Source organism: Piliocolobus tephrosceles, chromosome 12 (genome assembly GCF_002776525.5).
Source record: "Piliocolobus tephrosceles isolate RC106 chromosome 12, ASM277652v3, whole genome shotgun sequence".
Classification (NCBI taxonomy): domain Eukaryota; kingdom Metazoa; phylum Chordata; class Mammalia; order Primates; family Cercopithecidae; genus Piliocolobus; species Piliocolobus tephrosceles.
In genome coordinates this window covers 52,114,793-52,127,268 of record NC_045445.1, presented here as the reverse complement: position 1 = coordinate 52,127,268, position 12,476 = coordinate 52,114,793, and the positions used below count along the sequence as shown (strand labels likewise).

The 12,476-nt window shown below is 42.9% G+C and overlaps 1 protein-coding gene across 3 annotated transcripts; it reads right to left on the bottom strand.

Moving 5' to 3' along the window:
* Positions 1-6,680: 6,680 nt before the first annotated feature.
* On the bottom strand, positions 6,681-11,231 carry ARMCX2 (armadillo repeat containing X-linked 2). 3 transcript variants are annotated; one of them, XM_023202904.1, is made up of 6 exons: positions 11,112-11,231; positions 10,775-10,857; positions 10,434-10,506; positions 9,873-9,936; positions 9,474-9,546; positions 6,681-9,116 (listed from the first exon to the last, which is right to left on the bottom strand). In XM_023202904.1, the coding sequence occupies exon 6, from the start codon at positions 8,987-8,989 to the stop codon at positions 7,091-7,093; it is 1,899 nt and encodes a 632-aa protein (XP_023058672.1). In that variant the 5' UTR covers positions 8,990-9,116; positions 9,474-9,546; positions 9,873-9,936; positions 10,434-10,506; positions 10,775-10,857; positions 11,112-11,231; the 3' UTR covers positions 6,681-7,090. The 3 variants fall into 3 exon arrangements, with proteins under 3 accessions (XP_023058672.1, XP_023058675.1, XP_023058673.1); XM_023202907.1 differs by having other exon boundaries at positions 9,873-9,980; positions 10,434-10,494; XM_023202905.1 differs by having other exon boundaries at positions 10,434-10,494.
* Between the last annotated feature and the right edge of the window lie 1,245 nt (positions 11,232-12,476).

The window sequence follows — 12,476 nt, the reverse complement described above, 5'->3', positions numbered from 1 at the left end:
ATTTTATTTTATTTTATTTTATTTTTGAGGCGGAGTCTCGCTCTGTCGCCCGGACTGGAGTGCAGTGGCCGGATCTCAGCTCACTGCAAGCTCTGCCTCCCGGGTTTACGCCATTCTCCTGCCTCAGCCTCCCGAGTAGCTGGGACTACAGGCGCCCGCCACCTCACCTGGCTAGTTTTTGTATTTTTAGTAGAGACGGGGTTTCACCGTGTTTGCCAGGATGGTTTCGATCTCCTGACCTCGTGATCCGCCCGTCTCAGCCTCCCAAAGTGCTGGGATTACAGGCTTGAGCCACCGCGCCCGGCCAAACACATGGTTTTAAAAACATATTACCTTGTTATTTATTTCTATCCTAATTGCATTTTGGTCAAATAAAGTGATTATTATGACATTGATTCTTGGAAATTTGTTGAGATCTGTTTTATGGCCAAATTCATTATCATTATTATAAATAGTCCCTGTATGCTTGAGAAGAAAGTGTATTCTCCTATTATTTGGTGCAGGATTTTGTGTATGTCCATTAAATCAGATTGTTGACCACATTGCTCAATATTCTATATGTTTACTATCAAGATATAATAATAGAATACTTTTTGTTCTCCTTATTCTTTAAATACTTTAGAGAAGTATGTTGTATTCTTCCGTGTGATTGTTGATTTGTTCCTTTTATAGTTCCATAACATTTTTCTTTATATATACATATATATGTTTTGAGATGGAATCTCGCTCTGTCACCCAGGCTGGAGTGCAATGGTGCAATCTCGGCTGACTGCAACCTCCGCCTCACTGGTTCAAGCGAGTCTTTTGCCTCAGCCTCTTGATTAGCTGAGATTACAGGCAGGCATCACCACACCCGGTTAATTTTTTGTGTTTTTAGTAGAGATAGGGTTTCATCATGTTGGCCAGCCTGTTATTGAATTCCTGACCTGAAGCGCTCCACCTGCCTCAGCCTCCCAAAGTGCTGGGATTACAGGCTGAGCTACTGTGCCCAGCTTCTTTATATATTTTCAGGTTATTTCATATATACTCATAAATTTATAATTTTTTGGCAAATTTAACTTTTTATCATCATTTAAAAACTTTTATTCTGAAATAATTATATATTTACCTGTAATTGCAAGGATAATACCAACAGGTCTTCTGTACCTTTCCTAACAGTTTCCTCCAGTGGCTACATCTTATATGACTGTAGTACAATATTAAAATTAGGAACTTGATACTGGTAGAAAATGCATCATATAGTTCTATACCATTGTATCACACCACTGCAATCAAGATGCAGAACTATTCTATCCCCACAGAGATATCATTTGTGCTGCCCCTTTCCAGTGATACACACTACCCACCCTACCACACCTAACACCTGGCAACCATGAATCTGTTTTCTATTTCTATAATTTTTTCATTTTAAGACTGTTATACAAGGAACTCAACTCAAGAGCAAAACCCCAAATAATTCCATTAAAGTGGGCAAAGGATCTCAACAGACATTTCCCTAAAGAAGGCATACAGATGGCCAACAGGTATATGAAAAAATGCTCTACATCAGTAATTATCAAATAAATGCAAATCAAAACCAGAATGAGATATCAACTCACCCCATTTAGAATGGCTACTATCAAAAAGACAAAAAAATAACATGCTGGTGAGGACGTGGAGAAAAGAGGACACTAATATACTGTTGGTGGGAATATAAATTTGTACAGCCATTACAGAAAAGAGTATAGGGGTTTCTCAAAAACAACAAAGTTAGAACTATCATCCAATCTAGCAGTCCCACCACTGGATATTTATCCAAGGAAAAGAAAATCAGTATATCAATGGGATACTTGCACCCCCATGTTTATTGCAGCACTATGCACAATAACCAAGATGTGAAAGCAACCTAAGTGTCCATCAATGGATGAATGGATAAAGAAAATATGTTATATATACACAATGGAATACTATTCAGCCATAAAAAGAATGAAATCCTGTCATTTGCAGCAACATGGATAGAACTGGAGGTCATTATGTTAAGTGAAATAAGCCAGGCACAAAAAGGCAATTGCATGTTCTCACTCACATGAGGGAGCCAAAAAAAAGTTCATCTAATGGAGGTAGAGAGTAGAATGATAGTTACCTGAGTCTGGGAACTGGGTGAGGCGGGTAGCGGGGGATGAAGAGAGATTGGTTAATGAGTACAAACATACAGATAGAAGAAATAAGTTCTAGAGTTCGATAGCACAGTAGGGTGGCTATAGTTAACAATAATTCAAAATAGCTAGAAGATTTGAAATGGTCCCAACACAAAGAAATGACAAATGGTTAAGGTGGTGGATATCCTGAATATCCTTGATCATTACACCTTGTTGGCACATATCAAAGCATCACATGTACCCCACCAATACTACAATTATTATGTATCAATAACAAAGCAAAGCTAAAAGAAGAATGTTATAAAAACGGAATCACATAGTACGTGACTTTTTGAGATTTGTTTTCTCACTCAGTATAATGCCCCTGAGATTAATCTAGGTTGTTGTATGTATCAATAGTTCATTCATTTTTATTTCCAAATGGTATTCTATGTTATGGATGTAACAGTGTGTTTAATCATTCACCCATTCTTTATCTTTAACAATGTTTTTTGCTTTAAAATCTATTTAGTCTCATATTTACTTGGCTATGCCAGCCTCCTTTTGGTTAATGCTTACATGATATAACTTTTCCTATCTTTTTGCTTTCAAAATTTCTGCATCCTTATTATTTAGCATGTAGATGGTTTTCAAAATCCCGTTATATATATTTAACAAGTAAATTTAGCCATTTTCACTTATTGTGATTACAAATACATTTGAACTATGTACTTTCTATTTGTCTTCCTTTTTTGAGGCTTCACTTTTCTCATTTCTCACCTACTTTTGGATTAAAAATATTTTCTCAAAGTGCATTTTTTCTTTTATTGCTCTAGATATTATATACTCTATTTCTATAATTTTAGTGGTTGTTCTTGAAATTTTACCATTCACGTCTAACTTAAGTCTAGAGCTAATCAATATATTATTCATGTATTAACAATAGGTGAGAACTCTAACTGCAATTAATTTGGACTGATCTAAACTATGTCCCCTAGTCAGGCACATTGAAAATCTAATTCTCTGGTTTTAATATTGAATTATCAACCTCATATTTTAAAATATCAAACTCGTATTTTAAAATACGAATTTCAGTGGGGGCATATGAGGCAAATTGTTATTTTCTTTATAAGCAGGGCATAGTGGGAACTATTTTCAAAAATCCCAAAGAGGCTCAGGATTTGCCAGATTACCTATCCCGGCTACCAGTGTTTCCAGTTTCACTAAGGAAACCTGGTAAGGTGGTGAATTCAACTGATATTACAGTTAAGTAATAGACAAGGTCAATTCCTAAACTCATTCTTCAAGAGATCTCTGTATGACAGCCTTAACTGGAAAGGATTCTTGCAGTAGGATTCCTTGTTGTTTTATCTTTTACATTAAATTCCATATTCAAGCCTACTCATTGTTTTCACTGGAAGTTGTTTGGTGTCCCTAGATACAAATACCTGATCCCACTCAATTCCTCTTCCCCATGAAATTGTTCTATAGGAGCAATTACCTTGTCACATAGAACTTTTGTAACAGGGAAAGCTCTCAATTAATTATAGACTGTTTTCCACCCCAGATTGGGAAGGAAGTCTCATTTGCATTTTGCCCACCTCAACCCAAATATCCCATGATTTCATGAGACTCTATTGCTTACTACCCCATCTCTCATCTTACTCTTAGTATGAGACCTTTTGCTTAAGCACAAAAAGATAATTTAAGGAAATATATTGTAATAGATCTTACAATGGAAAAGTTGAATAACCTGGCCTGATAAAGGGTGGAAACAAATGCAGCTCCAGGAACTCCAAGAATAATAGAATACTATACAGCTGATGTTCAATTTCTGGTACCTATTGTTATTATTCCATGAGGTTAAATCTTTCAAAGAACTACTCTTTTAGGATTTAGCCACACCTGAACTATGCTCGTACTTTCACATGTGATGTGATTTAAGGCACAAAAATCCAGACCTTAGGAAATAAAGCATTTCCCTATTGTGTGATTTGTAGTTTATTAGGCCAGACCACACATCTCTGTACAGGAACAGGTTTCACCTGAAGATTATGGAAGCTTCCACTGTTAATCAGAGCAGATGAAGCTGGTTAGACTACCTGAATAGTGAGTATCAAGCCAGGAGATGCTGATGCATCCATCTTCCAAATACAAACTCAAATACTATCTTACCCCAGAAGTCCTTTTCCAGGACTGACATATTTTCAGGTTCCCCTTAGTAAGGGTTCAAAAATTCTTGGGTCTAACCTCACTCAGGGTCATGTTGTTACCACAGCAATTGTATTATTTGTTAAATAGCCATGGATTCGATGTCATATGGGTTACAATGATTACAGTAAAACTGAGTAAGAACAACATTAAGCCCTAGGGTCCTCCATCAATTTTCTCCTAGGAGAAAAAGAAAAAAGGCCATCACCTCCATTATTATCACCACTGATCTCCTCAGAAAAATCTTCAAGAGAAGCTGTCAAGCTTGCATTTGTGGATGCAAGTTTTATAAATTTCTAATTTTGCTTAAAAGCTCAAATTTTATTGTTGGTGACAAATCCTGTCAGTGGTTTTTCTTGAAGTCTCACTTCATTCATTTTCAAGAAAATCTCTAATAAATACCCAAGTCTGAAAAACCAGAGTTTGTCTGCCAGTCATTCTTCAAGTAAAACTAATGTTCCATGAAAAAAGCAGCTAATTCAGTGTACAACTAAAATGATTATGCAAATATTTACCTTAGAGACAACCATTGTCCTAAGCTATGCGGCAGAAATGCTTTGTGCGTACTTCCTATTTCATCACACGGAATATTAAAAAGACATGCACTCAATCATTGAGATTTTATCATATATACTTTATATAAATAAGGACTTTATTATTAAAGACATTTTTAAATAAATTTGGATTAAAAAAATTAGAGCGTGTGGTTCTAAAGAATGCAATCACTACTAGTATAGTATGGGGACACTGCCTTAATCCATGCTAAGGCACCAGCAGTTCTACCCGCCATTGCTTTTGCACCATCAGTGCAAATGTCAACTCAGTGAAAAACAGAAAATAACATGTTACTATTGTTTTGAAAATAGTTTTGACCTTACTGTTTCAGGGACCTGCAGTAGCCCATGGACTACACATTAAGAACCACTATCATACAATATGATTCCAATTTTATGAAAAAAATACACAGAGATGTATATAATAAACATCTGAAAGAATTTTCACCCAGTTTTAATTGTGTGGACTTTTTGACTGATGCAACAGGCCCTTACATGTAGTTAATGTCTTTTCATGCCAATATAGAAGTATATAACAATTTTTTAAAAATGTATTTTTAGTAAACAAATAAGAATTGTATATATTTAGGGGTAAACATGGTGTTTTGATATATGTATACATTGTGGAATGGCTAAACCAAGCTAATTAACATATGCATTTGCCCCATATAGTTACCTTTTGTGGTTGGAACACTTAACATCTACTCTTTCTGCAATTTTTAAGTATACAATATACTGTTAACCATAAAGGGTGTCAGGAAAGCAGGCTGGGTTTGGAAAAATCTCTGGGACCCTCCCACTTTCTAATTGCTTCAGTGGGCCAGGGAGGGGAGGGAGGAAGGTATACCTGCTCATAAGTGAACTTGGGAGTGGGGATGGGGACTCCTATCAAGGCCTCACCAGTGCTCTTCTTCTAAAAGACGGCAGGCCTAAACCTCTAACCCTAGGAAGCCAACCACTGCTCTGTGCCAAGAGTCATTCTTTCTGCCACACTGCTTTTTTCTCACCCCAAATGGTGACTCACTTTGTCATTGTGCTGTCTCCTCAGTTGCCCCCCAAAGAGGGCTCTTCCCTCTCAGGACCTGAATGAGGTTACACAGTCCTCCAGCTTTGTTGATCCACAGACAAGCGTCAGGCAGCAGCTCTTCGTCCTTCTTGTTTTGTTTTATCTCTTATTATCATCATACACTAACAGTTCCTTTAGTCACCACCCCACTTCACCCCTCATCATCTCTTGCTTGGCTTATTCTAACTTTCTAATAAATGTCCAGTCTCCAACATAGCTCCAATCCATCTTTCATATTGCCACCAGACTATTTTTCCTTTATTCAAAACTGTTCAGTGACTTGCATAATATGACAGGATATTATTTCAATATTTTGACTTGGGGTTCAGGATCTTCCTTAAACTTTCCTCACTCTGAATTTTCACATTTATCTCTCATTATTCCTCTTCCCATGGCTTCCATTCCAAGCAAACTGGCTACCTTCCTATCACAGGAACGGATTTCTCACTTTCATGCCTTTTTCCAAAGCATTTCCCCCTCCTGGAATGCCCTTTTATGTTGTCCTTCAGGGCTCGGCTTAAGTGCGCCCTTCCTCCTTGAAACTTTCTCAGCAACCTCTGCTTCATTTAAGCAGATGGTGTGTATTTGACAAAGAGCATATGCCCAGGTACTGTTAGTAATCCTTTTGTATTTATTTATTATTATTATTTTTCATAGATCTTTGTATATATCCTTTTGTATTTGTGTACCTTATCTCTCCAGCTGGGTTTTAAATTCAAGCATTAGAACGACTTTTTGTCAGTTGAAACATACAACTTTATTGATGATACACAAATGAAGTCTTTGGTGGATAAATTCAAGTCAAAACAAATAATATAACAGTAGGCCATTCATAATGGATAGGTTTACTGTCAATTCAGAAGAACCAGTAAAAATATTTCCATCCAAGCAGCACGATTGAAGTCACAAATATGTTTTCAGTACAAGAGGTCTATTTATTTGGTATTCATAAAATGGTTCAGCTTAAAGCTGGTGACTGTCACAGATAACATCACTCTGGATGATACATTATTCAACACTGGCAGCTGAAAGGATCCCTTTACTACATGAGCAAGTGGAAAAGCAGTAACTTTCAATATTCAACACTTCCAGACTGCAAAATCAAGAAATTTCTTTCAAGTCTTTTGACGGTACATAACCAATCAAAATTTGTTCACTAGCTTTATAACTTTCACTTTCACTAAGAGGTCATGGTGATTTGCTAAGGCTCTAATTTTCTTAACACACACTCCAGATGTAGTGCATAAGTAAAAAAGGGAACCCTTATTGAATTCTCTATAGTTAAACACTTCTGCTCTGAGATTGTCATAGATAATCTCAAATAGAGTAAGGGCATTAATAAGGATTTCTGATTCCACGTAAGAATTATAGAGGGAACTAAATGATGCTGGCACTTGGGTACTGAGAAGTTTCTTCAACATATCTGGATTTTCAGCAAAATTCGAAAGTATTTTCAAAATCTCAACCTTGATTTTTCCACCTCCCTGAGATAGCAAACGGAAAAAGTTTGCAATGGAATTGACAAGCAGGTGCTGGTAGTCGTTAGTAATAGTCATGTTTGTTAGAAATTTTAGTCCAACTACTTGAACTGCTGAGTTCAGGTTAGAGGCCATGATATCATCCATCACTTTATTCATGTACACCTGAAGCCGGCCCTGATTTTCATAATTCTCACTCAGGTTATTCATGGCCATTAAGGCTTTTTCCTTAATGTGGGGATCAGTTTTGTTGATCATGTTTGCAATAATTGGGAGGCCTCCCAATTTGCGGATTGTCTCTTGATTGCATGAATAATTGGCATTGTTGCTCAGAGTGAGCAAAGCTACCTGTTGGATGAAAGGATCATCAGATTTCTGAAGCAAGGCAAGGACCTTCCTGAGATCACGAACACCCAGAATCTCATCAATTTCATAAGGAAAGGGGCGCTTCTGCATGGCAACGGGTCTTCTTCCCCTCCCTCTGCGCTGGGTTTCAGGCTCAGAGTCTGAATCTGACTCTGTGTCAGTCCACCCGGACTCCCCTTCCTCAGAATCAGGGACCTCTGCCAGGAAAGCCTGTCCGCCATTAGCAGAGGCTGCAGCAGCTGCTGCAGCCCCATCTCCAGGACGGAAGCCCATTCCCAGTTCGTCTACTTCAACCTTGCTTTTCTTGCCCTTGCCCTTGCCCCCATTCCGGGACCTGGTTACACCCTTGGCTCCACCTTTGGGTACCGCTCCAGTTGCTGATGTGGCTTTAGGTATAGCCCCAGTGTGAGCCCCAGGGGTTGCTTTCTTGGCGGCTGATGTCCCAGGAACCGCCGCTGTTCTAGGGGGACCAGAAGTTCCAGGAGACTCCGCAGCCCCAGTAGGTGCTGCAGCCCCAGTAGGCACTGCGGGCACAGGAGTCTCAGCTGCCTCAGTAGGCGATGCCACCCCGGGAGCTTCAGCTACTTTGGTAGGTGCTGCTACCCCAGGAGCCTCGGTCACCTCAGTGGGTGCTGTTGCTTCGGTAGGCACCACTGTCCCAGGAGGCACCACTGCCCTAGAAGTCTCCGCTTCTCTGGGAGCTTCTGCCACTTTGGGAGCCCCTGTCGTTGCAGGGGCTTCTGCAGCCCCAAGGGCCTCTGTCACCCCGGGAGGTGGTGCAATTGTAGAAGCCATTGCAGCCCCAACTATTGATTCGGCTTTAGGCCCAACCCCGGCTCCATCTGCCTCTTGGGCCTGACCGCCTGCCCCACTCTGAGCCTCAGCGCTGGATGCAGCTGGGGCCACTGCCTCAGCTCCAACTGTGTCCAGGGCAGAGGCTTCATCCTGAGCCCTGTCCTCTGCTTCAGCGCGGACTGGGGTTGGGGGACTGAATCCTGACCCAAGGTCGATTGTGAATCCGGCTCTTAGCCCAGCTCTAGCCCTGGCTCCAGTCCCAGCCACAGCCCGGTTTTTGGGCTTGGCCATTCTCTTCTTGGTCTGGTCTCTTCCCCTGGTGTATTTGTAGACACAGTACCAGGCACCAGCCCCTATCACTATCCCCGCCGCTACACAACCAGCATCCCGAACGCGGCTCATGGTGCAGCTGGGGTTATTCACTGATCCAGGGCGTGGAAGTGGCTTGCTTAAGGTTAAGGGATGCCTGCTCGTCCGGGTGAGGCTCTTCAGTTTAGGCTTACAAGTTCTGCTGAGGCTTAGGCAGGGCCTAGGGGTAAAGGATAAAAATGAGGCTTAGGGCTCTTGCTCACTTCGTGTCTAACCGGTTTTACTTAGAGAAGAGTTTAGGGACACAACGCTTGCTCGGTGGGCTAGCACCCAGGCACAGGTGTCAAGGCCTGTGTTTGCTGATCCACAGACCTAGTTTAATGTTTTCTACGTCTTCAACCTTAGCCTGCTCTGCCAATGCCTACAACTTGCAGCATCTAAATGGGGGGACGAGAGGCAGTACAGACATCGGTAAAGCTGGTGTAGAGCTGGAAAAACAGTAGAGACCTCAGATTCTGCTATGATGTCCCACTCCCTACCCCCAAGGTCCCTAGATGTTGCTCATGCACACACCAACCTCCTGGGATCAAGAGCAGTTTGCTTTTTTCCACTGTAGCTGCAGTTGCACAGAGGCCAAAAAGAAGACAGACCTGAGGACAGATCAGAAAGGGCGTTTTTGAGCCTTTGGTGGACGAATTCTGGTTCTTTTCCTGATTTGAAACCCTGTGGGTCAAAAGTTTTCCCCCTCTCAGGGATCCTTTTTTCCTCTTCAACCTTTCCTCCCCCAAATATTAACTAAGGCAGATGCCACGCCCCTTTCTCTGCACCAAAAAGAAAGGTCCCGGGGAAAGGGGCAAGGGTGTCTTTCAAGTTAAAAGAGAGAAGATGCAGGAGGAGCCTCTGGTCCCATACTCTGCTCTGGTCTCTGCCACACGCACACCTGGGGGCCCCAGACAATTCCAATCCCAAAACTGACCTCCAAAGATTCAAGGCTGTTTCTCCTTACTTCAGTTCAGTTAGAGATTCATCCTAAGGACAGACTGAAGAGCAGAAATATAGACTGTCGCCGTTAGACAATGAAAGCCTGGTGGATGGATCAGCACCAGGACAATTCCTTCAACTCTTCTCACCCCACCCTCCCTTCTCAATCCTCCTCCTGCGCAGGCTCCCCAGGCACTCAATCCCTCCTTCCGCTTTGCCCCGCCCCCATCCGCCATTTCTCCGGGACACACCGCCACACCCCTTCTCCTCCAACGAAGCGGGAGGGGAGCGAGGCGAGGGCGAGGGTGCAGCAAAAGCCGGATGGGACGCGGTATGGGGGACTGCTGCCAAACAATTCAGTGTTCCCCCCCCCCCCCCGGATCACCAGTCTTTCGCTACCCAGCCCCTAGGCCTAGGATTAGCCTGCAGAAGAGGGACCTCAACGTCTGCCTTTTCGGATTCAGGGTTGAGATTTTCCACGATTTCTCTGTTATGGGCTTTACCTCCCACTTTCCACAAATCCCCCCAACAACCGCCATTTCTCCCGCCTGCATACCCGAATTCCTTTTCCAGGACTGAAAAGACGGGTGGTGAACGGCTGTGTGGGCCGGAGGTGTCTGGAAAGCAGTCTGCGAGTTAACAAGGCGGTTTAATACCAGATTCTCTCAGGGTCCCCCCCCCCCCCCACCTCCCGTGAAGCCCAGACAGCGACAAACCCGCCATCTCTCCAACGGCAGCTGGTACACCCATTTTTCAGCACTCCCAAAGCACAGAGGGTCGGCTGGGTGATGGGAGGGTGCGGGGGCGGTGGTGGGGGAGGTCAGGGTGGGAGTGTACGGCCCAGATTGTTACCAAATTGCATGCCCCACCCCCGCCTCCTGGTTACCCTTTCCCAACCTCTCCGCTGGCCTTCTATGCGCTGCAACGTTTATTTCTCTTCCCTCCTCCTCTCAAAACAGGACGGGATGCGGGGTGCGGGCCTGAATGTTATAAACAAAACCAAAAACACTGGCTGGACAGGAAGTAAGCGGATTCTTCGTAAACTCTATCAAAAGTCTTTTCGTTTCCCCCTCCCCCTTTCCTCGCCGCCGAACAAAATGAGCCCCGTCTGAGCACCTCAGGTCTGGAAAGCCGGCCAGGAGCGGGGGAGACCGAGGCACCCGCGGCCTCCGACTCCCACATCCCTAGATTACCCCATTCAGGGGTCCCAGACTGTGCCCACCCTCGCACCCACCTGCCCGAGTCTGGGAAATTTTCTCCTCCTCCTCCTCGTCTGGGTTAAACGCACGGCAGCGAGCTGCGCAATAGAGTTGGTACCCAGAGGAGGACGGGGGACGGCGGTCAGGGCTTTAAGTACCTTTGCCCACGTCAGCTCCTGGTCACGTGAGGACTGCATCGCCAGTAAGCTTGAGTCCCCAATTTCCACTCCCACCAAGAGTACGAGCCCCCTCCTTTACTTCCAGTCCCATCTCCCCCCACCACATCAGGTCCTATCACTCATTTTTTTGTCTTTGTCGTCCTGGAGGCCCAAAATAGACCCTTGTCCCTGCTTTCAGAATTTGCCTTTCTCTGGTTACCTGGGAGGGGCTGTATCTTCTCGGAGGGCTATTGAAAATTTTTACTTTTTTGTTGGGGAATTGTTTCATCCTTTCCTGGGCTACTGGACACTCTTCCATCGCTCCACTTCTAGTTCCTCAGCCCCTAGTCCCCAGGATTTTCCTTGCAGTTGACTCCCTGTTCCAGTATAGCTAAGGGGCAGAGTGTCAGAAAGGTGACAAGGAGTGGGAGTGGGGTCTGTACTTCTGGAATACTCCTGTTTTGTTTTTAAAACTATCATCATGCTTTATTTTTATAGTAAAAAAAATTCAGTGAAACAAGAATTCACTGATGGAAGTAGCAACAAAAAAAGGGTGGGCATGTTTTGTAAAGAAAAAAGGTTTCCTGCGTCCATTGGAAAGCACCATTAATTTTGGTTAATTTTTACCGAATAGAACATGAATTCTTTTGGCCACATAGGAAATAGTTTTTAAAATATGCTAAGGTATTTGAACATCTAAAATGAAATATTTCTCAATAAGATAAGCATATTTCCATATGATCTGTAAATTGATCCACAGAGAGCTGTTCAGTTGTCCAATCTTATTTATTTTGGACAAATAATGTGCTACTTTTTTCTCCTTCTGGGATAGCTTTTAAGTTGCATAAATAAATGATCCTGTCTTGTTCTGTTACAGAAACACATGTATTTAATATTCCCAAACCATTGCTGACTGCTGTGTGTGAACCTCCTGTAATTTGATGGCTGTAACCATGACAGTTTTGAACACCTGTCTTCGGATTAGGTTCCTGTTAATGATTCAACTCTGGGCAGAAGGAAGAGCTGTGAAGCCAAGGAAACTGAGTGTGGTGGGTGCGGGGTGGTCAAATCCTCCCCGCCCTGTCAGGAGGAGGAGGGAGGTGCTGTCTCTCTACTCCCTCCCATATACCAGATCTGCTCATCTCCTGCGTTCAGGCACCTGGCTCATGTCTTGTTTTTCTAAGACCACCAGAGTGAGCACAAAAGAACCAGCAAGTAGGCAAAGGTCAGGCGCAAAACTGC

Coding starts and splice junctions, on each gene's coding strand:
- ARMCX2 (XM_023202904.1), bottom strand. CDS start 8,989: ATGAGCCGCGTTCGGGATGCTGGTTGTGTAGCGGCGGGGATAGTGATA.